The 27,086-nt window shown below is 31.3% G+C and overlaps 1 protein-coding gene across 2 annotated transcripts; it reads left to right on the top strand.

Moving 5' to 3' along the window:
* The first annotated feature begins 14,953 nt into the window (after positions 1-14,953).
* On the top strand, positions 14,954-25,186 carry LOC120080522 (uncharacterized oxidoreductase At4g09670-like). 2 transcript variants are annotated; one of them, XM_039035210.1, is made up of 7 exons: positions 14,954-16,326; positions 17,150-17,226; positions 18,067-18,112; positions 19,190-19,358; positions 21,785-21,872; positions 23,474-23,962; positions 24,443-25,186. In XM_039035210.1, the coding sequence occupies exons 1-7, from the start codon at positions 15,462-15,464 to the stop codon at positions 25,064-25,066; spliced, it is 2,358 nt and encodes a 785-aa protein (XP_038891138.1). In that variant the 5' UTR covers positions 14,954-15,461; the 3' UTR covers positions 25,067-25,186. The 2 variants fall into 2 exon arrangements, with proteins under 2 accessions (XP_038891138.1, XP_038891146.1); XM_039035218.1 differs by having other exon boundaries at positions 16,189-16,326; positions 23,434-23,962.
* Positions 25,187-27,086: the final 1,900 nt, after the last annotated feature.

Raw genomic sequence — 27,086 nt, 5'->3', positions numbered from 1 at the left:
GTGCCTAACCACAGTTTACACCAAGGATTGTGAATAATTAATGGCCTCTCAATGTGTGCCTGTACCTACTAACTTCCGAGTGCCGGCTCAACTCCATGCACGACCTGATACTGATCTACCACTCGGGTCCAGCTATAGGTCTTTGACCTTTTTTCGACCTGAGCTTTGTTGGGCTCGTTGTAGCCTCCAAACTTCCCTTTATACTTAACCGACTGCCAGAGAACGGGGTCTAAATCTCTTACTTCTCGTTTCTCCAGCATTTTAAACTGTCCTTCCACCTGACTAGAGTACCATCTTCCCTCGCTACACTCTGCTCACTCGAAAAGTGGTTTCAACTAACTAAGTGAAATTCACCCAATTGATGTAGAGGTAACGGGTGTACGTTCTTTCTTCTTAAGCCATTTCTCAAATCTCCTACACCTCTCCTTTTCTCCTGCGATGATTAGAAAGGGCATATTGAGATAACTTAGTAAATCTTTGTTCATACTCAGCAACCATCATCACTCCCTTAGCTAGCCTAAGGAATTCCTCCCTCTCCACTTCTTTAAAAGAACTAGGATAATATTTATCCTAAAATACTTGCTGAAACTCAGGCCAAGTCATAGTTTCTGAATTATCCTTCTAGTCTCTATCACTTTCCACCACTTCTCAGCCCTTTCTACAGCAAGAATGCCGCTAACTCGACCTTACGGTCCTCAGGCAGCCTCATAACCTTAAAACATTTCTCAATCAAATCCAACCAGATCTCAGCATCTACTGGATCTGTGGCTCCATCGAATGTCTCGGCTTCTAAAGCTTTCAGCCTCTCGACGCCGAATTTCTTTCCTGGATCGTTCTGAATCGATCCTACACTTGCCGCCAATCTTTGAGTGATTCTATCAAATACTCGATCCTCCATCTGGGGTTCTACACCTACCTTGGTGTACTAGACTCGTTTGCAGACATTACTTCTTGCTCTACTGAGTCTCTAACTCTTTCCCCTTCGAGTCTGGTGCCCGTCCGAACTTCAGGACCTCCACTGGTAGGGTCAACATCCTCTCCTCAGTCTACTTTTGCCCGCTTGCCACTTTCTCCTTCAGCATCTTGCCTAATTATTTAAGTACACATGTTAGACTTATCTGTGGGACTTAATCTAATGCATGAACTCCCTCTTTCACCCAATACCTATGCCTTTAATACTAAACTAGCTCAAACCTTTCCAAGTTTACGTATACATTTGCTCTGATACCAAGCTGGTATCAGCTAACTCTAACCTTCCCAAAAACTTATGCTCTAATACCAAGCTGTCACACCCCGCCCCAGACTAACCTCTAAGGCTAAGAAAGGGCGTGACTGCAGCAATTATCAACCCTTTAGCTGACACTTACTACCTAATAACTCTGCGGAATAACTCTGATACCAAAATTATAAACTATATACAGATTAAGAAGGAATGTCTTTAGGCCAAAATTTATTAATTCAGAAACATAACATATTTAGAGTCATTACAACACTAGATTCACAAGTCCCAAAACCCAAAAACCCTAGTCCCTATGAAGGGATACATTTGAAAACGGGGTGAGCTTACGCCCAGTGAGTGACTTAAGAAAGATAATCGATTCTCGTGCAAAATCTCAAATAAGAGTTCAAACTGAAAAATAAGCTTTTACAGTACTTGTATTGCAATGTAAACATTTTCCAAGCATAAAGGATATAAAGCTGTTTTAGTCATAAAACAGTAAAACTGTTTCTCAGTTGAGAATAACCCTACTGTGGATAAAACAATCCCAACATCAACTGCTAGTCAAGAGAGAACCCTTTTACTCAATCTCTGACTCTAACTACCTACATGCACGTGGCCATACTAAGTACCGTCATACCTTAGGTATTTCTGTTCAGATACCTTCTCAAACGTCCTTCAGTATCTAGTTGGTTTGGTACCTTCTCAAATGTCCTTCAGTACCAATAGATATCTTCTCAAATGTCCTTCAGTATCTAGTTGGGCAGATACCTTCTCAAATGTCCTTCAGTATTGCGTTTTAAGTAAAACTAGTCATAAATGACTTTCTCTTTAAAGTATGTAAAGTATAACACATATAAAAACATGGCTTTAATGGTACTAACGCATGTTGAGTATATTTACCACATATAAATCGCTTTTCAACAAGTTCTCACACATGCATGCGTTTAAAACATAACTCATGGTTTGCTTGGAAATTACTTTGTAAAACTAACTGGCATGAGAATAATCTTCTTTAAAACATGCTTTCTATAACACGTTGTAATCAAACATTTTAAGAAAATTTTTTAGTCAAAACGTTTTAGCCACTCACCTTGATTGCTTAGGAGCTTTTCACTCTAGTAACTCCCTTTTCTACCTCGGGCTCCCTTTTCACCCCTAGAATCCAGATTCAAATTACAACTTATATTGCTCATAGTTCTGAACCTTATTTTGAAATACTTCCTTCTACAAAAATATTCTACAATGTCTCATGAATCTTACTCAAAAATTTGAACTCAGAACGCCTGGTGTTTGGCCAGAATCACAGAATCCTCAAGACTGGCCCAAGCTGATTCGACAGCCTGACTCTTCTGTCTTCCTCTCAGTTTCCAGCCTGATCCCTTCGAGCTTTTCTTCTGGCAGCTATACCCTGAAAACTAGACTTTTAGAGCTTTTAGGTGGCTTTTGAATCACTCCAAACGCACGAGTAAATTGGGAGAACTCCTCACCCCAATTTGATGCGTTCTCTTAAGACTTCTTTGTCCAATGCGTCCTCTATGACTAACACATGGATTTGGCTCCAACGCAAGGTTTGCTCCGCTCTTCCACTCTTTTTACGATATTTCTGAATTGTGATCTAAAAATGAAGTCTCATGACTCTATTTATAGGCGTCCAAACCTTCTTCGGAGTTGAGACCACCTACTTGGCTGCATGGCCAAGTGTCTCCTTCTCACCTCATCAACGCAATGCTATGATCATCGCAAGCTAAGTGTCTTACTCTCATATTGCCAACACATGAGCCTCCAATCTAATGCCACCACCTCAAATTCTTAAGGCTTAAGGCTTTTCTCCCAAGAAGATACATGGTTTTGATGACTTTTCTATGTGACCTCACCCTTGTATGCGTCCAACTCTTGGATGCTCAACGCCTAGTCCATAAACAATGCATAGCCTCTACTCAACACATAGCAAGCCAATTCACTATCATTACAATTCAACTTAGCCATCGCAAGGAGCTAACCATCACCAACGCATAGGGTGATCGTCCATCCTCGACGCATGGCTCACTTGCACGGCTTGCTTGGCATGGGCGCATGGTGCTGGCCACCATAGCATAGGCACACTACATGGGTTGGCCGCTCGACGCATGGGCGTGCTTGGCCGGGTGCTTTGGCGCATAGGCATGCTGCTTTAACGCATGGGATTGCAGCGTATGCTGCCATCGCTCACTTGCTCGGCTTGCATGGCGCATGGCATGGGCTGCACGCTTGGCTGCATGGCAGGGCACCTCGACGCACGACATGGCTGCTCTACAGGGCGCTCACCGCATGGGTGTGGCCGCTCGACAGAGCGCTCAACGCATGGCAGGGCCGTCTGGCCGAGGTTGCTCGACGCATTGCAAGGGCACTGGCCGAGGCTGCTCGATGCATTTCATGGGCGCTAGCCAAGGCTGCTTGACGCATGCCACCCTCCAGCCCTCATGCCATCTAAATGCCTCACTTCCATTTTCCTTCCTTCACCAACGCATCCAATGCATCCATCATCCAACACATCCTTCCAACGCATCCCACAAAAAATTTTATAGTTAGCCAAATTTTCCAAATTTTCCCCAAGAGTTAAACATCCAAATTTTCTCTTTTCTTCAAATCTCCACTTTTTCCTCTACCATTCCACACTAGTTTCCACATCAACCTACTCATCACACTAGTCTTAGTAGAGAACATACTCAAGAAGAGAAATTAGGATTCGGGGTTTACAACCAACTTCTATGAAAAAGATTAAGAGTCTTTTTCTAGAGGTTTCACGTTGACCCAAGGTTCTATGCACTTGGCCTTAAATAGAATGCGTTTATCGTGGAATCAATGGAAATTTATGAAGTAAAACATGTTATAAGAGTCTCAACTACCGTTATTGAAAGTTCAAGAGGTAACTCACTCTCTTTAACAAAGTTGTTGCCCTATTTTACTATGCATCAATTCAAATAGTCAAGATATTGATGTTTAAGTTTATTCTCCTATATTTACTCAAAAAAATTATTTGCAAGTCATTCGTGGAAGATTATTAGGACTGACTAGTAAATTAGTTATTTGTTGGAATGACAATGACTTGTCATAAAATTAGTCAAAGATTTTTTAATATATGTTCATATTTAATTTAAATTTGAAAACAATTTTTTCTATTTAATTTAAGTATGAAATATTTTCCTATTTAATTTAGATGTAAAACATTTTTCTATTCAATTTAGAACTGACAAGTTTTCTATATTTAATTTAAAAAAAAAACGTTTTTTTTTAATTCTTATAGAAAAAAAAATGGTTGTTTTAGTGCTTCAGGGAATTTGAGGTTTGGTTTATTTCTCTCTATTTTAATGAATTAATTCTGAGAAAAATTTTCACTCGATTCCAATCCTTGTTTGATGAGTGCATGTCTGAGAAGGGTGTTGTGGTAACCTTGGGGAGCAACCTGCTTCTAGCAATTTAGCACTGAGGTCGTACTGTTTTCTTTTAAGGTAATGGTTTCCATGACACAACAATTGAGATCTAGAATTGACTTTTTCGATACTTCATTTCTAACAGGATTGGCTCAGAAAAAATATTTTTCAAAAATTCATTTTCATTTAAATACTTTTGATAAAAATAACTTCTTTTTCAAACGTGTCTTTATATATATAATCTTGTTTGGTTTGTTATATATTAAAATAAATTTATTAATGTTAAATTATTATAAAGGACGACTATACAATACTATAATTTAATAATTTAAAATAATGATCGTCGAAGTAGAGGTGGAGGTGGTGGCCAGAGTTGGCCAGCGTTGGTGGTAGTTGAAGGTCACCAAAGTTGGTTGTTGTCAGTGGCTATTGCCCGAGGTGGTGGGAGCTGTTCAATGGTGGTGGTGGTCGGAGTTAGGTGCCAATGCATGGTTGTGACCACCAGTGTGTGCCTGGAGTTAGCCAGCAGAGTGCGGTGGTAGCTATGGTAGTGTGCGATAGTGTGTACGCGTGTGTTCGAGCATGCCTGAATAATTTTTTTTAGCTCAACAACCGTGGATGTGATGATTCGAAAAATATATGTCTTAATCAATTAAACTAAGTACGCAAATGAGCAAAATAAAATGGTAGTTTCTATATAAACTTCTAATAACAGTTAAAATATTAAAAAGATCAAACAAACCTTAGATTTTTAGGTTTAGTGATAATTTAAAATAACTTTTTATTCATTTTATATTCTTTGGCATTAGATAATTTACAATAGTACTAGTAATAGAGCAAGAGATCATATACCTATTCTATTATTGTATCTCATTTTATTTAGGTCCACAAATTAAAATTTTGAATTTAATGCTAATTTAAAAATAACCTTAAATGGGCAAAATATTAGCAACATCCTCCAAAGATTGCAGGTGAGGGGACCTTAAATATTTTATGTCCTTGATAAACTTACCATATTCATGAACTATAACAATCCATCATTAATTGTTAAAATATCATTTTTAGTCTTTGTATTTTAATTTGGATTTCATTTAGTTTTAGTTTGTATTTTTAATTATCAACTTTAATCTACCACATTTATTTTAAGAAACTTTGAATTCAGTTCTCTAAAATTAATTTTTATCAAAATTAGTTAAATAATAATAATAATAATAATAATAATAATTGGGTGCATATAATTTTCCAAATGGATTGAAGGAATGTTAATGGAGACTAAATATTTTTAGAAAAAATCAACAATAAACTAATGGTAATAACTAATTTTAAATTTTATTTAAATAAAGGACCAAAATAGAAAGAAATCCAAAGTACATATATCATTAACCATCATTAATTGATTAATATGATACCCACAATATTTCAATTCAAATATTTTGTAGTTTTTTCCTTAGTCCAATAATTGCAACAATTGCAGAAATGGGTGATTAAACCTTCAATCTTAAGGGGAGAGAGCATGTCAATTACCGACGGGCTAATTAAGCCTCTCACTTCGGCTAGGTATTAAATCATTTTTATGATCATCCTAAATTAAATTAATAATAGTATCACTTATTAGATATATAACAAAAGTTACCAAACTAACATGAATATAGCTCAACTAGTATAAAATTTCTATTATCGACCCAAAATCACATAGATTTGATTCTCCCACCTAACATATAATAGTAAAAAGTAAGAACTAACTAAATTAACTTAGATTCCGTTTGGGATAGTTGTAGCTTTTAAAATAATTGTTGGCAATTGTGTTTTTAGGAAAATCAATTGTGAAAAGAAGTAAAATAATGTTTAGTAAATTTCAGCTTAAACTTGAAAAGGTAGACTAGAGTATAATATAATAACTAAAATAAACATATAATAATAACTAAAAAGTAAACACAAAAACATCTTATTTTAGATATAGTAACTACAATAGACTTATACTCATTTTTTTAATTTTTTTTTATTTTAAGATTTCAAATAATTGTTTAGTACGATAAATTTTGTTTGTTATAGAATAATTTTAAATATTAAGAAAAAAATCATTATTTAAAAAAATATCAATATGGTATACATTTAGTTTATAGAAAATAGGAAATAGATTTGATTAGATGGGAAATATATAAATATATAAAACAAATCTTTTTCTTCAAAATATAAAATTGACAACTTAATATTAATTAAAAATTTTACTTCATTTTAGGAAAATCTAAAAACTAGTAGGATATTGCTCTTAAAATAAACATGAAATTAACCCCTTTTTAAAAGTATTTTTAACAAATTTAATTTAAATAAGTTTTAGCAAAGACAATACGATTAAGATTTTTTCCAAATGATTTTCAATACCAAACGAAGAACTTTCAATTATATATTTTGTGATTAGTCAAAACATTAGAAATGTTTTTTTTTGATGGTCATGAAGATTTATGTCCCAAAAACTAAAGCAAGTATTAGATTTAAAGTTAGTGGTAAAGATTATAAATTAACTTATTATACTCTACATATAAAACCTAAGTTCCATTCGATGATATCAATATAGTCGAATGTGAACTTCCATTTCATTTTTTTTTTATTATTATTATTGAATTAGTAAACGCAATATTTCAGAATAACCATTTTTACAAAATTATGGTTAAATTAAATGTGTTTTTTCTTTATTTTAATTTGAATTACACATGATTAAAATCATATTTCTTTAAATTAGTTAATAACTATAATTAGATTGTTTGTTTAGTAGGAACTAGATTACTTTTTTTTTTTAAGAAGTAATGTAGTTTATTTAGAACATTCTAACATGCTCATTTGGAGATGTCTAAGGAAGCTTTTGATGTCATCTAAGACACATGGTTTTCTAATTAAGATTTCCATGTTGAGGAAATCATCTCTTGACATTTTTACATATTTTTCACATCAATGAAATTCATTTAAACAGTATAATATATAGCTCAAATGTAGATATTTTATTTATTTATTTTATTTTTCCAATGGGTGATCATCCAAAATTTTAAAGAAAACTCCAAAAAAATGAATGTATGTTAACTTGTTTTACATCACAAGAAATTAATATAAATAACATTAATAGAAATAAAAGATTAAATTAATAAAGATAAAAATGTTAGATAAATTCAAATTATCCTAAATTAATATAATAATTATATTAAGATAGGTGCAAGACGCAGAACAATATAGTTTTTCAAATATTTCAGATCATCCTTATAATTTGTTTTTGCAAAACAAACATGATTATCTAATTATGTAAGACATTTATATTCTTATACATCTTTAATTTCATACATCTATAGATTTAGAAAATATCTAAGTTCCCAAAAAATAAACTGTTTGTCATTGGGTATATAACCGATTTTCAAGCTCACAAAAAAGAGTGCTAAAAATATATTTCGACAAATAGATATATGTTTTTACCGAATTTATATCGTTGAGTCCTATCAGTTATTTAGCAAAACAAAAGCTTTTTATTTATCTGTAAAGATTACATTATTGATATGACTCATTCGTAAGAGTTAAAAAAAAAAAATTTACCTTTTATAAGTAATAGCTCATAATTATAACTAAATTGAATATCTATTATTACATCAATGTAACTTCAGAGATGTTTAAGATAAGATTAATTTAATTCTTTTGAAGATTTATTTGGATTTTATATCACGTATAATTAATTTGGATTTGATTTGAGTATTTAAGAGTTGCTTGGAATCTAGTTTAAGTAAAATAGATTTAATTGGATTATGGGAAGATAATTGAATTTATGGATGAGAGTTTTTTAAAAAAAATTTAAGTTTTGAATTCATAATTTTGGGGATTTAATATTTCCTAGTGTTTTAATTGAAGTTTACAAACTCAATCTTATCTTTTCAAAGAGTTTTAATTAGAAAATCCTATGGTAAGTTAGGATTTAAAGTTAGAAATCCTATTGGAATTGTGAAGTTGAATCTAGATCCTATTTAGGTTAGGCTTTATCTCTATAAATAGAACCTTTGAATAAGATTATAACCATTCTATTAAAGAGAAAGTTTATCCAAGAAAAAATTCTAACTTTAACAGTCATGCTCGTTGTTCTCCATTATTAATCAATAGGTTTTTTTTTTTTCTTTTTTCTTTTTTTTTTCTAAATTGGGAACACAAGTCAATTAGACCAAGCGAGTTTTGTGTGAGAGATTTTACTAATTACTAAATTATATTAATCTAAGTTTAATGAACACTACTATTAAAATGCCTTATTGCTAAGAAAGAAAATTTATCCAATAATATTTTGGCCTTGCCATCTAAAATATTTAAATTTGACATACGTTGATGTGACATGTTTTCATGTAATTTATTATGAAATTATAAATGTTTGTCATGACGAGTAATATGCTTAGCATGACGAGTGCTGGCGTGATTTTATGTGAGATCTTATGAATGTGTGTATGTCACATGAAATTATGAATATGACTTGCTATCTCCTTTTATAAATTTTTCCACATTATTTGACTGCACGAAAGTTGTGCATATTCAAGAGCTCTAATGCATGAAAGATATGCTAGGGTCAATATGTATGAATTGATACATACCTAAATGGGCCTAAAGTGTACGAAAGTGGTGTACGCCCAATGGATTCTGTATATATGAAAGTGGTGCATATATAATAATGTGTATGAAAGTGATACACATTCTAGTGGGTTCTATGTATATGAAGGTGGTGTATACATAACGATATGTGTACGAAAGTGGTGCACATCCCGACATACTTAGAGAGCCTTGAGGTATATGAAAGTGATGCATGTCCAATGGATCTTGTGAAATATTGAAAGTAATGTACATTGAACACAATGTGTATGAAAATTGATGCATTCCAGGTGAAAGGTAATGGAGTGAGCTAGGAATGAACAATCTTTAGATCCCACTAACCTAAAGTTTCCAATTCATATTTACATGTGATTGAGTAGTCTGACCACAGTAATGAATTTACTTATTGAGTAAATTAAATACTCATTCTTTTCTTAAAAATATCTTTCAAGTAAAGGCAAGAACGTAGTACAAATACTTGACTAAGAGATCTGTTGATGATGCCATGGATTAGTGTCATTGCTTCCACTCACTATCATATTTTCAATATGTTTTGAACATTTTAATGTGAACTGAGATTAGTAGCTTTAAGTTTAAATGTTCATTCTTAGTTAAAGTTTTTAAGGATCTCGAACTAAATATTTGTCTTGGCTTCTCTTTAAAGTGTCTTGACAATATTTTATTTATGAAGAAAAATTTTATTTTAAGTTTTAAAGAGTCTGACTACACTTAGTTTTGAGAAAACGATAAGGCCGAGGTATGCAAGTTAACACTATTAGAACCAATGTTATAGCATTCAAATCAGACAATTATCAAATATGCAAAACAGAGAAAATAACAATAGAGATCGGTAACCCAATTCAGTGTAAATCACCTACATCTTTGGGGCAATGTGCTCAGGAAAGATAACTTCATTAATATCAATGATAAGAAATTATAACGCAGTACTTATCTGTAATAGATGCACAATTACAGTGACTCTTGTACATTTTTATCATTCAACTAATAACCTAGGCTCTCCTTAGGTATGGAACTCTTTCTCACAGTGTCTTAGCCCCCCTAAGTTGTATTATCAATGAAGCAAATCTTAGGCTTCTCCTAAGATCGAAACTCCCTCTCTATAAGACTTGAGCTCGCCTCAAGTCATGAGATTCTTTCCCACTTGTATCGTATCTTTCCTTTAAGAACAAAGACCCTTTGTTCGAATGGCTTAGACTCCCCCTAAGCTTGGGAAACTCTTTGCAAAAGGATCTTCTTACCCTCGATATGAGGAACACAAAGTACGTCTTCAAGAAACTCAACTCTGTCAATACACTACAATGTTGACCGAATATACACTAAGTTGTTTTTATTTCAAATACGAGCTTCACACAAAATAAAATGGTAGATTAAGACAACAAAGAAAACCACCAATATGGAAAGTATTTTGCAGGATCAACATTATCGAAGACATTCCTTTTTCTAAAACCACCAATGCAAAGACACATCTCATAACAACTGAGATGCTTAAACAAATATTGCCAACCACACAAACTCTAATAAGTTTGAAATTGCATGCACATATAGCAATGTGACCCCAATTAAAGATTTTGCAAAGTCTAGACACTACACCAATTTTTTAAATAGTACTATTATTCATTTGAGGTTAGGGGTCAAATCTCCTCCCCCACTTGTAATAACATATACATACCTGAGTAATTTTTTTAAAAAAATTATGAATTAAATGAGTAAATTTAGATTCTATTTTGAAAGCTTAAGAAGAGCAAATTAACCTTAAAATCTTAATTTTCATAATTAATATAATTTTATAAGTGTTCCCTTTTTTCTTTACCTTTGTTGTTGCTATCTAAACTACCCAAAGCAACCTTCAACTCAACAATAGAATTGGAATCTTAATTAATTATAATCATGAAAAATGAGCATTTAAAGATGGGGTGAGTTCCCAATAAGAAACTTTGAATGATCATAATTAATATTTAACCCAAGTGTTCTGAAAGGATCAAACAATCACAAATAAGACAATATAATAATAAAACCCAACATGATTTTCTTAAACAATAATAAAACTCAATATATATTTTTAATATATATACATTTATTTATTTATTTGCATGCCAGATGAGGGTTTGCTGAAAGATTAGAGAAAGAATATCTAGGAGAATGTAATGGAAAAGAATATGATAGGGAAAAAAAATAAAAAAAAATTAAATGAAAATGAAAAGAACACTTAGATTTAGAAACTTGGTAAACGACATGTCGAATTAATTAAGGGAAGCAAACAAAAACACCTTTGTGGTCTGTAATCTAATCAAGGTCAATGCCTTTTGCCTCATTTTTCTTCTGTTGGGGCCAACCCCTCTTTTCATAAATTAATCTTTTGTCTGCCTTTTTCTTATGAATATATATTTAATTTCCACTTCATCATCCACATTTTTTTCTTTTTAATTAATTTTATCCCTTCTTCTTTAATTCTTTAATTATTTAATTATTAATTAGTTCTTCTTTTGGTTGCTCAATTATATCAAAATCATTACACAAAACTTTCATCACCTGATCTTCTTCACACAGCACTAGGTTTTAATAATGCCCTGATTTCTTCTTTTTCTACAGGAATTTAGTTGGGTTTCTTCAACATATAATGAATGTAGTGTAGAATCCTAGATCATCACTTTTTTTTAGTTCAATAATAAGTAGAGTAGTAAACTTCACAAGAACCTATACTTTAACTACAATAGTTGAGTTATGATCCAAATTAGTGAGACTTTCAAATATTTATTATCCTCCCAAAGTTGATTTTATTTATAATATTATATTAAGGAGTTAGAAGTTTTAAATTCTCCTTTTTCTAAAAAAATAAAAGTACTAGAGGATATGAGATCAATAGGTGCATCGGGATATCTCAACTAGATCGATACATCCTTCGTACCATCACCATGCCCCGAGGCCAATAGTGATACATTAATCAAAAGAAACAGAGGAGGGGCAATGAGTAACCCTACAATTCATATAAAGGAGAGGTTAGAGAAAAGTCTTCCAATTAAGAGATATATATAAGATGCGGAATAGAGAAAAGTCTTCCAATTAAGAGATATATATGTCAATTCCAATTAAGAGATTTTGTAATTTTCCTTTATGTGCATGCATGATGTGCTATATCGAGACTTACCTCAATTTTCAAGATTGTGTGCTTTTAACCTTGTTTTATTATTTATTAATTTATATTCGAATTGACATATAATATAATTGTTCATATATAATAATTGATCAACCTATCGAAGTTTATTGACAATAATACAAACAATCATCATAATTTTAAGTAAGATGATTGGTTTATCTTACATCATTAATCGATTATAGTTTACTTAGGAGATTATATTATTTAAATAGTTTACTTAATAATCGATTCAGATAAAGTTAACTTTTTTAAAAGAAAATTTTGATAATCTCTTTTACACAAAATTTGATAAGTTCTTTAGCATTTTAAAATTATTTTTATGATGAAATTTTAATCACATTCCTACTATTTAAATAAAAAAATTTGACATCACATCAATAAACCATTTATTTTTCCCGCAATTGACACCAACAACTTTACATTTTTATATTATTACACTCCAAAAAAAAAAAAAGGGAAATTCAAACCTACAAGTAATACTGTGCTACAATTACTCAACCACTAAATGAGTAAGAACTTAATTGAAAAAGAAAATTAATCGATTTAAAATCCTTAAAATATTGGAGATGAATAATTTAAAAAAAATATAGATATAATTATTATACACATTAGAAAGAAATTATAAGTATTTTTCATTAAAAAAAGGCTATTAAATGAATGCTGACTTAATTTTGAGAATAATTGTGGTTCATTTACTCTCAAAGGACTGAAATTATTTTTTGTTCACTTCACATCACATGGTACAAAATAAAGAAAGAGTATTTATTTATAATTTTGAATGTGAATATAAATATAACTTTAGTCCTTTATAGGAAATGGACAATACAAATTTATTTTGGAAATAAAATAATAATAATAATAATAATTATTATTATTATTATAATAATAATAATGTTAGAGAGAGAGAAAAAAAAAAAGATGCGAAGAGGGTGGGGGAAAAGTAATCACACGTGAAGGTGTCTTTCTCTCTCTAACATTTTTTATCCCGTCCTCTCCGGGCTTGTGATAAAATAAATAATATCCAAACTCCCCCTTTTTTTCTTTTTTTTAGGAGAAATCAAATTTCTTCTCTCTTCTTTCTTCATTTATTTATTATTATTTTTAAAATATCATTTTACGGTGATCGTTTTCAAATATAGAAAATAAACTAAAATATTTACAAATATAACAAAATATCAATATCTATCGGTGATAGACACTACTATCATTTATCACTATAGATACCAATAGATACCGATAGACATCTATCAATAACTATCACTGATAGACTGTGACAGTTTGCTATATTCAAAAATATTTTAAACAATTTTTTCATTTTAAAAAAAATTCCTTTTAGTTTCGGTACGTTAGTTCACATTTCACTTTTGTTTGTATACTTTCAAATGTTCAAATTTAATATTTATATAAAAATACTTAGGTGTATCATAAGTTTTATTCATGTTTGTGTATCTCACTCAATTGTTTAATCATAGTTTGTCACATGATAAATTTTTCTTTTTTCTTTTTTTTTTTTTATTATTATTATTATTTATTATTATTATTATTATTATTTTGCATAAGGTTAGAGTGGAATGTGTAAAGATATGTTAAAATTAGTTATTATTGTTGTAAATTTATATTTGATTTTTTTATAGAAATTAGTTAGATGATAATAATAATGATAATTTACATGTTTAGTCATAACGTAAATAATGTTTCAAAATTTGAAGTGAAAAGATAAAAGTGGATTAGATTTTAAGTTTTATTAGAAATTCTAAGAACCAGACATTTGATAGTACCATGACTAAAAAGAGATGAGACTTGAAGTATGTAATCCAAAATAATGTATATCTTAATCATTGAAGTTTAAAAAACAATTTTATTGATTTTATCTTTGTATAATATATATTTTTTTATTAAAAAAAAAACAAAATGTGTTATTTTAGACTTTTAAGGTTGTGTATTAATGTACTAATGTGACATATATTGAAGCCACATGAACTAGTTAGGATGATGTAAAATAAAACATACCTATCATTGTAATCTTTCAAATATCTAAAGTGAACTAGTTAAACAGTAATTGATATGATCTTTTTTTTTTAGAGATCGAATATTTTTCTCCCATTTTTGGAGCTATTGTACTAAAAAGGAAAAGAAAAAGCGACCCCATTAAAATTTTGATAGAAAAAATAATTATCATCTTTTTTCACTTTCTACATTTTCTCTCTTCTAGTTGTCAAGAAACAAACAATGTCCGTTGGAAATACCTATGACATTGAGAGAAAGTCCTAGGACAAAATGACTAAAAGTTTAGGAATTAAATGTTTATAATTCAAGATTAAATGTAACGAACTTACTTGTTTAAGAATCAAAATTAGATTGTACCTAAATATATATATAGTTTAATTGCTCGAGACATATATATTCAATCAAAAGATCAGAGATTCGAATCATCGTCTATATACATAGTTTAGAACAAAAAAAATACCAAAATATAACTTTGTTTTATAATTTTTTATTTCTCTATTTTGACTAGAGAGAGAGTGTAAGAAGAGAGAGAAACCTTTTGCTCTACTTTCTTCTTCTTCCTTCCTTCCTTTCTTCTTCAGTGTCATTTTCTGAGATATGCTCTCGAGAGATACACCATAATACTCAAAACCCAAATCCAAAAATCCCATCTCTCTCTTTTTTCATCTTCTTTTTCCATTTTCTCTCCCCTATCTTCTTTCTCTCTCTACACCATTTTTCTCTTTATTTTGGGTTTCTGGGTTTGTTTTTTGCAAGTTTTTCTGAGTTTTCCCATCTGGGTTTTATCAGATTCCAACAAAAAACCTATCTTTCCCCATCCCCCATGAAAAAAAATCAAATCTTGAAATTAGCTTCCCCATTGAAGATCCAAAGCTTCCACCTTTAATTTTTCCCTTTTTCAAAATTCAATACCCCATCTTCTCTTCTCTTTTTCCCATCTTTCTTTTCATTTCCTTCATCATCAAGTTAGCAAGAAAAAGAAAGCTGCTATAAGTTTGTTAAAGCAAGAACAAGAACAAGAGAGGCTAAGGAGAAAAAAAAAAAGATGCCCTTAGAAGGTATTTTTATTGAACCTTCTTCAACCCCACTTCCTGATCTCTCTCTTCAAATCAGCCCTCCAAATGCTTCTTCTTCTTCTTCTTCTTCTTCTTCTTCCTCCTCCTCCTCCTCTTCTTCTTCTTCTTATTCTTCAATTAGAACCCTTAGCCATGGGTTTTCAGAAAAAAGTTTTGATCTTTTGATTCAAAGAAACTCCCAATTCCAAAATAATATTTTAAATGACCCTCGAACTCAAACCGAGCTCTCTCTAGGAACCAACAACATTAACAACAATAATTCGTTCGGTGGAGCAACACTGCATCCACCGCTACCGCTCCCGCATGTCCGGGGCCTTTCGATGTTCGATGTATCAACGGACGGTGGTTTACGACCGATCAAAGGGATTCCGGTGTATCACAACCGTCCATTTCCATTTTTGGGTGTGGATCAAAAAGATCACCATTATTTTCACCAATTTCCATCAGCTTGCTTCTTCCCAAATTACTCGAACACGAGCATGAACGGCGGCGCCGTAGGAGGAGTCGTTGAAATGGGTTATCATCATCATCATCGAGGTGGCGGATCAGTTGGAGGAAATAATATTAATAATAATTGTTCAGCGAGGTTCAACAATGGGGTTGTTTCTGTAGAAGCAATTAAATGTTTGAATAATAATAATACTAATAGTAATAATAGTAGTAATGCAGCTTCTTCTTCTTCTGATGTTTGTTCTCATGGGATGATGATGATGAGATCCAGATTTTTGCAGAAGCTTCCTGCAAAACGAAGCATGAGAGCTCCTAGAATGAGATGGACTACTTCCTTACATGCTCGCTTCGTTCATGCTGTCGAACATCTCGGTGGCCATGAAAGTAAACAATGAATACTAACCTTTTTCTTCTATATTTTTTTTTGATTCGGTCTTTATTTATTTGAAATGGTTCGATTTAGTCTTCTTACCATTTTTCAATTAGACCCTTTTCGTGTTTCCATTTTTCGGGTGAGTTAGCAGAAATTTGAAGGAAATGGATCGGTTTAAGACTTCTTATCATTTTTCAATTATACTCTTTTTGCATTTTCGTCTGTCAAGTGAGTTAGCATAAACTTAAAAGGAAATCGTTCGATTTAGTTTTCTTACCATTTTTCAATTAGACTCTTTTCGCATTTTCGTCGAGTGAGTTAGCAGAAATTTGAAGGAAATGGTTCGGTTTAAGTCTTCTTACCATTTTTCAATTATACCCTTTTCGTGTTTTCGTTCATCGGGCGAGTTAGCATAAATTTGAAAGAAATAGTTCGATTTAGTTTTCTTACCATTTTTCAATTATACCCTTTTCGGGTTTTCGTCGATCGGGTGAGTTAAGCAGAAATTTGAAGAAATTGAAGATAGAAGTTCAAAATTTTCAAATCATTTTATTGATTTCTTGAAATTTTGGTGGAGATGGAATTAGGAAATTTACTCTTTTAATGGCCTAATTCTTCTAATTTTTTTTTTATTGGTTATTCATGGTGGAATGTAAGCTTCCCACATTAGTTACTTACAACAGGGTATAATTGAAAAAATGTACTAAATTAACTTTTAAAAAAAATAAAATTAGTAGGGATCTGATTCCGAATCGGAATAAACATAAAACATTATAGACTTACACATGTTTAACAATTTTGAAAACCGAAAAAAACCCGGGTTTCATTTTGCAGGAGCAACACCAAAGTCAGTTCTTGAGCTGATGGATGTTAAGGATCTAACACTAGCTCATGTCAAAAGCCATTTACAGGTAATTAATCATCTCTAAAAACCCTCTTTTTTCTTTTTCTTTTTCTGTTTTTTTGATTGGTAATGTGTCTCTCGTATATGGTCAGTGATTGAATGAATGAAAGAGCAGTAAGTGAGTGAGTGAATGAATGAATGTATGTGCCTTAATGAATGGTTATCAATCAGTCTGAATTTTCTTTTTTTTCTTCATAACCCCAAATTCTTCATTTCTCTCTCTCTTTTTCTCGAAAATAGAGAATGAGAGAGAAAGGAAAAAAAAAGTTGTCATCATTACAAAATAATATAAACTTGGATTCAAATATAAATAACTCCTCGTGACTTATGAAGAAACATAGACAGTCCCAGAGAGCCCACAACTCACAGAAGAAAGAGAAAAATCACATACATATTGATAAAACTATTAATCCAACGTTTTGACTATTTTAAAATTAGAAAAATAAGAAAAATTATTTTTACAAAATAATAAAATTTAGTCATCATAGAATTCTATCAATATTTTTTTTAAGTAATTTGGTATTTTTTCTATCGATAAAAATTTTGATATCTCTTTAAAAAAAACTAGTTGATAGCTTTGATATTTTTAAAATATATACTAATGAATTGACATGAACTATACCTCAATTTAATTGGAGAGTAAATACAACTTACAATAATATTTTAATATTGTTGTATTCATAGAATTGAAATTTGGACTTTCATGTTTTGATCCTTATTCTATTAATATTATATTGTGAAATTTGTTTTGTTATGCGTTTGGTATTTTGAAATTTTGTGATGATATAAATGAGATGGCTTCCCGATGAGTTTTTCTTTCCTTTATTTTTTTTTCTTTTTCTTGCAGATGTATCGAACTGTTAAGACTACTGACAAACCTGCAGCTTCCTCAGGTAATTCGTATTGCTTGGCTCTTCTTTTTTCTTTTTTAGAAAAATAAATAAATAAATAATAATAATAATAATGTCTTTTTTTTTTTTTTTTTTTAATTTCAAACTTCAAAAATCTGGTAAAGGCGTAAGGCGCATGAAATGTTAGTTGAACTTTTGTGAGTTTCGGTTCGGTTCGATTTCTTAATACAACTTAGATTTAAGGGAAGAAATTAGTTGATCTAACCAATTTTTTAAAGACAATTCATGCATAATTCAAAAGTGATATGAGTTTTTCACTCTTTTTCTCCCAATATCTTTGAATATATATATATATTCAATTGTTTTTTTGTTTTCAAATTCATTAAACAAGTAGATTGGTTACATTTCTATTTGATAGGTTTATTAAATGATAGTCGGGTTCTGTGAATTAGAAATGAACCTTTGAAAAATTTGGCAGTTACATGGTATTTAGTCGTTTGAGATATTCTAAATATGTTATCAAAATATATATTTAAAATTGTTAAATCGATCGAAGTTCAATAGATACACTAGTGTTTGAGTAACCACAAGGTCTATGGTTCAAATCTCTCAACTTTAATTGTACTACGAAATACATATCCAAATTAAATTAGTATTAAGAAAATATAAAATACAACTTAAATTTGTTTTATTAGTATCAAACAAATACAGTTTTTTTAAAAACTTAGGACAAGTTTGGTATCTTATCAAGATTCAATTTCTTATTTTTAAAAGCGTTGAATTGAATTATTTGACTATTGTTTGGTGGGTTAGTTTTTTAAATTGATATTTGTTTGATTGAAAAAAAATATCAAAACAACATCAACATTATTAGATTCTAAAACGTCGGCTACTAAACAGTACACATTAAAATAAACAAAAACATAAAATATAACTTTGTTTCTCATTAAATCTCTTATTTTCAAACTCTTATTATTAGAAGAATAACCATATCTATCGATTTTCTCTCCATTCAAATTTTTAAATTTATTAAACTCAATTTCAAAAAGTTAAAAGTTTGAATCTCGTATACTACTTAAATACTATTGAGCCATTTGATTTGTTGTTTTGCTAATGAAGGCCAATCGGATGGTTCGGGAGAGGACGATGTATCTCCTACAATGGGCACGACCAGAGCGGATCATGGCTACAAGCAATTTTCCGATCAAAGAGCTCCGCTCGACCGGTCCAGCCAGCCGCCGCCGGATTTGGAATTTGGCTGCTCCACACTTTGGTCTAATTCTTCAAGGTTAGTTAGATTCATTTTAACATTTCTCTCTCTCTCTCTTAAAAGTATGGTGCTTTATATATGTTTTTGCTTTCACGAATTTTTCAAATATAAAGTTTTCCCTCATTGGAATGTGCTCTCTTAAAAAAAAAAAAATCAATAATTTTTAATCATAATATCTATAATGTGTAAATTAATCCTGAAATATACCTTGAATCTATTATCTGACGTTCTAAATGACCAATTTTGCTTAGTATCAAGCAAACAAACCTAATTTGTATTAATTTGTATTTGTTTATGCATTAATTTATAGGTTTGGCCTAGGATTTAATTAGAAAGGTGTACTATATATAAACTCTCTAACCTAAAAGCGTCTTCTACAATCTGTGTATTTGTGATATTTTTCTCTAATAATAAATTGCTCTCTTAACTAACACTATTAATTAACCACGTAAATCTTTGTATCGATCGATTTGTTTTATTGTTTACATTGTTTTATCGCATTCTTTATTAGTTGATTTCCTAACACACTCCTAGGTCCTTTTTTTGTTATTTAGAAGAAAGCCCTAAGAATATGTTTGAGAAAGTGTTTTGTTTTATTTGTTTTGATTGAGAATTTGGCTGTTGCAATAATGTTGTGAGCTAATGCTTTAGAATGTGTTAAGAGGGCTGATTTTGGATATTGAGGGTATTAATTGATCGCTTTGGGGATGTGGTCAAATTTTAGGTTACTATAGATGTAATTTGATTTCTAGGGTAACTGGGCTAGTTATGTTTAGTTAGGGTTTTTATTTATTTTTTTTCCTCTTTTGGTAATGTGATTATGATTGTCAATGTGAAGAGAAATTATATTGGATAGAATGGAAACCTGGATATTGGTTTAGCTAACCATGATATAATATATATAATATATATATATATACTTTTTTTTCTTATGAAATCTTAAATTGATATCAATTTGAATGATATTGATGTAATTATATCATAAATTAGGTTTTATTTTGACAACGATTTTGTTTAATGTTTTATTGTTTTAAAAATTATAAATGTTTTATTTTATTTTTGTGTGTGTATGTTAAATTGTTTAACAAATACGACACAAAACCTCTATCTTAAAAGATTTTGGAATTTTAGCTGAAATTTTGTAAAGTTGGTTAGGAAGAAGATTATTGTATAAAAAATAAATTTGTTTAGTACATTATTGAAAGTAATAATAAATAATAAAATCTATTATTGAATAAGCTCGAGTTTGATGTAAACAAAACTAAATCTTGAAAATTATTAAATTATACCTAAAGCAAAAAAATAATTTAAAAAATGAAAAAAAAAAAACCAAACTAATTTACATGGATTACTTCAAATTTTAAATATATATATATATATATTATATAATATTACGACATACTAGAAAGAAATCTATTATATGGAAAGTAATTACAATGATAGTTTGCCACGTGACAAATTAAACTTACATCTTTCTTAAAATATTTTAATTAATTTTTTTTTTTGTGTGATGAAAGTGGAGATGCAAAAGATAGATACATCTTAGGATGCATTCAAATATGGTTATTTTCTTTTCTCTCTCATCTATTGTTCTTATTGTGAAATTAAGAAGAAAAAAGAAAAAAGAAAAAAATAAAATAAAAGAAAGCAATGAGGAATTACACACACAAGATCTTCTTGATCCCTTTTGATTGGTTTAAAATTCCATTCTTCTAGCTTAGAAAGTCATTCTAAACATGATTGAAGATGCAAGCACTTATAGGCCACAAATAGAACCATAAATAGAACTGGAACCCCAAATCCTCGTAGAATCAACTAATGCATCGTAGATAAAGTGTTTGCAGGATGGCTTTTCGGCTCAACAACCGCATCCGTTGCTTTGGTGTTGTTGATCTTGATACATCAAAGCAACGGATGTGTGGTCCTTGAGCCAAAAAGTCATCCAAAGTGATCTACAATGCACCATTTCAGGTGCGATTCTTCCCTCAACAAATAGAACCGGTATCCCATAACCCACGAGAATTCAATTCGGGGGAATGTTGCTTTGTAGATCAAGCTTGTATGATGACTTTTTGGCTCAACAACCGCATCCGTACCATATCAAAGCAACCGGATGCAGTCATTGAGCCAAAAAACCATCCAAAAAGTGGTTGACAATGCACCATTTCAGGTTCGATTCGATTTCATTTGTCGAAGGGAGAAAATCATGTGGTTGTGGTAAACATGGTATGAAGGCTGGGAGAAACTCTGTTTCTTCATCCTCATTTCCTGTATCTCCAGAGGATCCACTTCAATTTTCTGGTTGAAGATGAATAAACTTGAAGAAATTGTTTAAGAAATGAATTTGCTTTCCAATAATAATAATAATATTCAATATGATTAATGGACGCTCTCGAACTATATATTATATTCTGATGTTATTGAGGCTTATTTCATTTTGGCAGAGATGTTTGGCCACATACAAACTCTAATGAAATGGATGTCACTAGACCAACTTTGTCTACACAACAAAAATCCATGCACCAAATTCAGGTACCACATCAAATGTTTTGTATGTTCATAAGTTTGTTTTCTCTTTTTTTTCTAGAAAGATCAATCAAAATCACCAGTAGAATACTTTTAAGTTAATTATGATGGAATAAAAGCATGTTCATTGTTGTATTATTAAGGTTGAAACTAGTGAGGGAAGAGTATTAAGAAGATGGAAGAGAATTTGAATAAACTATATATGACAGGAATGTGATTCAGGTGCAATGAAGAGATATAGTTTGGAATGCAAGAAACCAAGCTTGGAGTTCAGATTAGGCAGAGCAGAGTGGGATGTGAAAAAAGACTAAATTTGGTCTCTCTTCAATTAAAAAGCTCTTTTTTTTTTTTTTTCTGAAATCTCTGTTGACTGAGTTTCTAATCTTGGTGAGTGGGGTAATGTTGCTGATGCCATATATAGATAATAGAGATACACAAATGAAAGAGGTTTTAGTTTGAGGGAAGAAGAAGACGACGACATATAGTGATTTAGTTTAATGCTTTGATAGCCCCTTTTTTCATCTTTGTAAATCTCTCTCTCTCTCTCTCTCTCAATCTCCCTCTCCCTCTCCTTTGTGTGTGAGAGAGGTATGGAGCCAAGAAGAAAAAGGAAAAAATTTGTGTGTGAGAGAGGTATGGAGCCAAGAAGAAAAAGGAAAAAATGTGTTATATGTAGAGATTGAGATATTTTGTAAGAGCAATACTTGAAGAATTTATCGTGTGACAACTTATAGTTTGCTAGGATGCACAAAGATAGGTGTAATCTGAAATGCATTTTAAGTATTTTTTATTTTGTAATAGTTATGTAAGTGATGGTGAGAGAGAGGGCGATGTAAGTGTAAGTGTTAAAATCATATAAACCATATTTGGTTGTGGGAGAATTTTTCCCAAGACAAAATCTGGTTGAGACATACTTTTAGATTCCATATTTTGGCTTTTTTTTTTTTTTTTTTTTTTTTTTTTTTTTTTTTAAGAAAACAATAGATAGTTAATGATTTAGTTGCTTTTCATATTTGATCAATCAACATGAAATATGAACAAGGAAAAAAGTTAAGTCTTTCCTACGAATGGTATTCGAATTGCTCGTCTTATTTTTGAAAAGTCATATCTAAACTAAGTCCTAACTACAAAAAGAAGTGTAAAAGATATTATAAGAAATGTTATAAAAGCTGAAAGCTACCCTTTCCTTTCTAGGATAGAGAGACAGTGATGGAGGAACTCAAGTAAATTAATAAAATTCAATACGAGATTCCTAGCAGAATGGGATTGTTTTCTGAAAAATCTGAAGTATTTCAAGTCCAACCAATATGATAGACTTTCATGGGGATGATTGTGTTGTAGACAAGAATTCAAGCCTACAAAATGATAAAAGGAAGACAAGTGTCTAAATCTCATAACTAAAAAGAAGGGTGATAAGAAAAACAGCAAGCATGGAATCTCAACCATATAAATCCATATTGCATTATCAGCTTTTATCCTTCCCTTTAACCAATCACACACAGCCACCATGCATATCACCATCCACAAATTCATAGCCCAAAATAACGTCATCTTCTTTCTTCCATAGTCAGCGCTGTAATCCTTCCATTTCTTCACACCTTTCCCAGCTCATCAGTCACCGGCGGGAACCACAAATGGCCGAGAACCTGATCCGTTTCGGCATTGTTGGCTGCGCTGAGATTGCCAGAAAAGTGGCTAGAGCCATAAACTCAGCACCCAACTCCGCCGTCTCCGCTATTGCCAGCCGATCACTTGACAAAGCCTTGAACTTTGCCGCTGTCAATGGCTTGCCAGAAACTGTCAAGGTGTACGGAAGCTACCATCAGATTCTTGATGACCCTTGTGTGGATGCCGTCTACATGCCACTGCCGACCAGCCTTCACCGGCGGTGGGCAATTTTGGCTGCTGAGAAGAAGAAGCACATTCTCTTGGAGAAACCTACGGCGCTGGACGTTGAAGAGCTTGATCAGATTCTTGATGCCTGTGAGTCGAACGGTGTGCAGTTCATGGATGGATCTATGTGGCTGCATCACCCTAGAACTGCTAAAGTGAAAGAGATTATCTCTGATCCTAAGCTTTTTGGCCATGTTAACTATGTAAGATCTTTTCCCAACTTCAAAATCTTGGCTTAAACTACTCCTCAAATAATTACATGAGGCTAAATTATAAACTCAGAACTTGGAACTTGTTTTTATTAAACTTTAGATTTTGGTTCTAGTAAGTAACCCTGTTGATATTGCATCTTGGTTAGAATAAAAAATAATGATTTGGCAGGATATGGCAAGTAACACAATAGAGCTGACCAACTATCCTAACGAACTTTTTGACCCATCTACCTGTTTTCCCCGTCAAATCAAGTTAAACCATCATTTTTATGTTCAATTAGCATGTCACGAAAACGCTTGAATTATAATGTTAATAATAGTAGGAACTAGTTAGAACCAAAGCTGAAAAATTAACAAGGTAATTGAAGTTTGGTAGAAGTTGAACCATTCATGTAATAACATTATTTTAGCCAGAAAAACCTCTAAATGCTGCTGCAAGTGACAAGTATTGTATCTGTTTGCAATTTCAAGATTCACAGCACATCAACAACATCAGGAACAAAACAGTTTCTTGAGGAAAATATAAGAGTAAAATCGGACCTGGATGCTTTGGGTGCATTGGGAGACTTGGCCTGGTACTGCATTGGAGCCCTCTTGTGGGCAAAGGACTATGAATTGCCAATACAAGTCCGTGCGCTACCAGATGTTACCAAGAACAAAGCGGGTGTTATCTTGTCCTGCACAGCCACCCTTCATTGGGGCAAATCATCAAACGAAACATCTGCAACAATTCATTGTTCTTTCCTATCTCATACCTCCATGGACATAACCATATCTGGTACCCATGGATCGGTGAATGTTTACGACTTCATCATCCCTTACCAAGAGACTTCGGCATCATTTGATATCACCTCAGGAGCAAAGTTTGCAGAACTCCATATTGGATGGAACACAAAACCAGAGGAAATTGAGGTGGTCAATGAGCTACCACAAGAGGCTCTGATGATTGCAGAGTTCTCAAGGCTTGTACAGGCCATAAGAACAAGAGGGTCTTGTCCTGATAGCAAGTGGCCACAGATAAGCAGGAAGACACAGGTGGTGATGGATGCTGTAAAAAAATCCATTGATACTGATTGTAGACCAGTGTATTTGTAGTTCTCTTTTTGACAAAGGACAAGCTTATCGTATAAACAACATCTACATAAACTAAGCTAATGCTATTAAAGAAAGGTTTTTGGGTGGAGTGGACTCTACCACGGAAAACTTCTGTGATAATGTCTGCACCTTGTATGCTGGCCCTTCAGTTTGACTGACATTCAGAAGAACATAATCAGAACATAAAAAGAAAATTAAACAACAAATCACAGTTGATCAAACTTATTTATGTCATTACTCCTTTTTCGAGGATTCTGTATAAGAAACTGTACAGTACAAGCAAATTAAATTAAGCTATTGGTAGGCCAATAGTGATCCAAAAAGCAAAACAACAAAGAGAAATTATCATCTTTAACTTTAGAAGTAAAGCTTTAAATTAATTTTTAGGTATAGCCATTGCTGATATATGATAAATTACTGACGAACGGGTCGATAGCGAAGATTTTACTTTCTTGCTGTTGAAGTCGTAGTGATTGAATTCTCCCCTATTTCCTCTGGAAGAACATAATCAGAATCTTCCACATCTTCAGATAATTCGGTGGCGGCCGTTACTTCCCGGAGAAAGGAAGCGAGAAAGAGGTTCGAACCTTCGCGCGTTTATTAAACGTTTTTATTTGTGAAATTATATAAACTTTTTTTTTTTAAAAAAAAAATTTAAAGATAGATTTTAAATTTATAAAATTATTTAACAAAGAAATACAGTAAACTTGTTTTTCTTCTCAAATTATATGAAATCCTATTTTTATAATTTATATTCTAATCTTTTTATTTTTTTAAAAAATATTATCCTTATTCTTATTATTTTTTAACGAATATTGTTTATATTTTTATAAAAGGTCTTTTTAAATATAAACAATATTTAAACATATTTACAATTTATAACAAAAAGTTACAAAAATACGAACATTTTTAGAACTTTGTCATATAAAGCGTAAATTTTTTTGGAAAATTTCTATTTATAAGAATTTTCCTATTATTAAACTCAGTTTTATTATATTTTAAAATTATTCAAATATTTTTTTTTTTTGAAAATGAAGGAATAGTGAGTATAATATAATTGAATCATAATTAAATTGTAAAAACTAAAATTAAGGAAGATTATATTCTCATTAAGTTCTTTCTATTTCTATTCATTCCCTAATATTGCCAACTCCAACTAACTGTTTTTTCCCTATATCTCTTCAACGTATTCTTTTCATTGATTTAGAAAAAAAAAAATGTAAATGTATACAATCAAATGACACATGCTTTTTTCTTTTTTTGTTCAGAAAGTTAAAACATTGATTTTCTTGGAGAAGAACTAAAGAAAAAAAAAAAAAAACTTACCTAGAATGAATATAATAGTTGAATTAACAATGTGAGGAAAATAATATATGGTTTGCTATTAAAATTAGAAGAGAATATCTCTCCATTTGCTAACACATCCCTCCATATTTCATTCTTTCCTCATTTTCTCAACTCCTCCCTCTATATCTCCCTCTTACCTCTTCATTTATTTTTCCTATTTTTCTCTCCATTCTCTTTTCAATATTCCATAGTAATGATAAACACAAACATATCGGGTTAAAAAAATAATAAAGACAAACATATGAATCAAAATATAGCCCATAAAAAAACACTTACGATATTATTGAGAACGTAGAAGGAAGAACCAAAAAGAAAAAGAAAGAAAGAAAATAAAAGGCAAAAAAGCACACGCATTTGTGGTAATTACCTTTATTTCTCCAACTTCAGCAGCATTTACAGTATTATAGAGAATGTGGAAAGAAGAACCGAGAAAAAAAGAAAACAAAAAGTAAAAAAAAAAAACTCACATTCATGGTAATTACGTTTATATTAGAGAAGAGAGATTGTCATAAACATAAACATATTAGTCAAAATTATGTTGGATATATATAGTGAAAGAAAGTGAAAGTTTGATGAAAATTTAAAAAATAAAATAAATTTAATTGTGTTGATTAAATTCATCGTTTAGAAACTTTCTAATTGAATTGAAACATCAAATTAAAATGATGTTTCA

The sequence above is a fragment of the Benincasa hispida genome, chromosome 1 (genome assembly GCF_009727055.1).
Source record: "Benincasa hispida cultivar B227 chromosome 1, ASM972705v1, whole genome shotgun sequence".
Taxonomy (NCBI): Eukaryota; Viridiplantae; Streptophyta; class Magnoliopsida; order Cucurbitales; family Cucurbitaceae; genus Benincasa; species Benincasa hispida.
Note: the sequence above shows the minus strand (reverse complement) of the source record. Positions and strands in the feature narration are given on the sequence as shown.

What these genes read in the sequence shown, in the direction of transcription:
- LOC120080522 (XM_039035210.1), top strand. Translation starts at nt 15,462, where the DNA reads ATGCCCTTAGAAGGTATTTTTATTGAACCTTCTTCAACCCCACTTCCT. An exon ending in ACATCTCGGTGGCCATGAAA is followed by an intron (nt 16,327 to 17,149) that starts GTAAACAATGAA and finishes TTCATTTTGCAG; the next exon opens with GAGCAACACCAAAGTCAGTT. An exon ending in CAAACCTGCAGCTTCCTCAG is followed by an intron (nt 18,113 to 19,189) that starts GTAATTCGTATT and finishes TTGCTAATGAAG; the next exon opens with GCCAATCGGATGGTTCGGGA.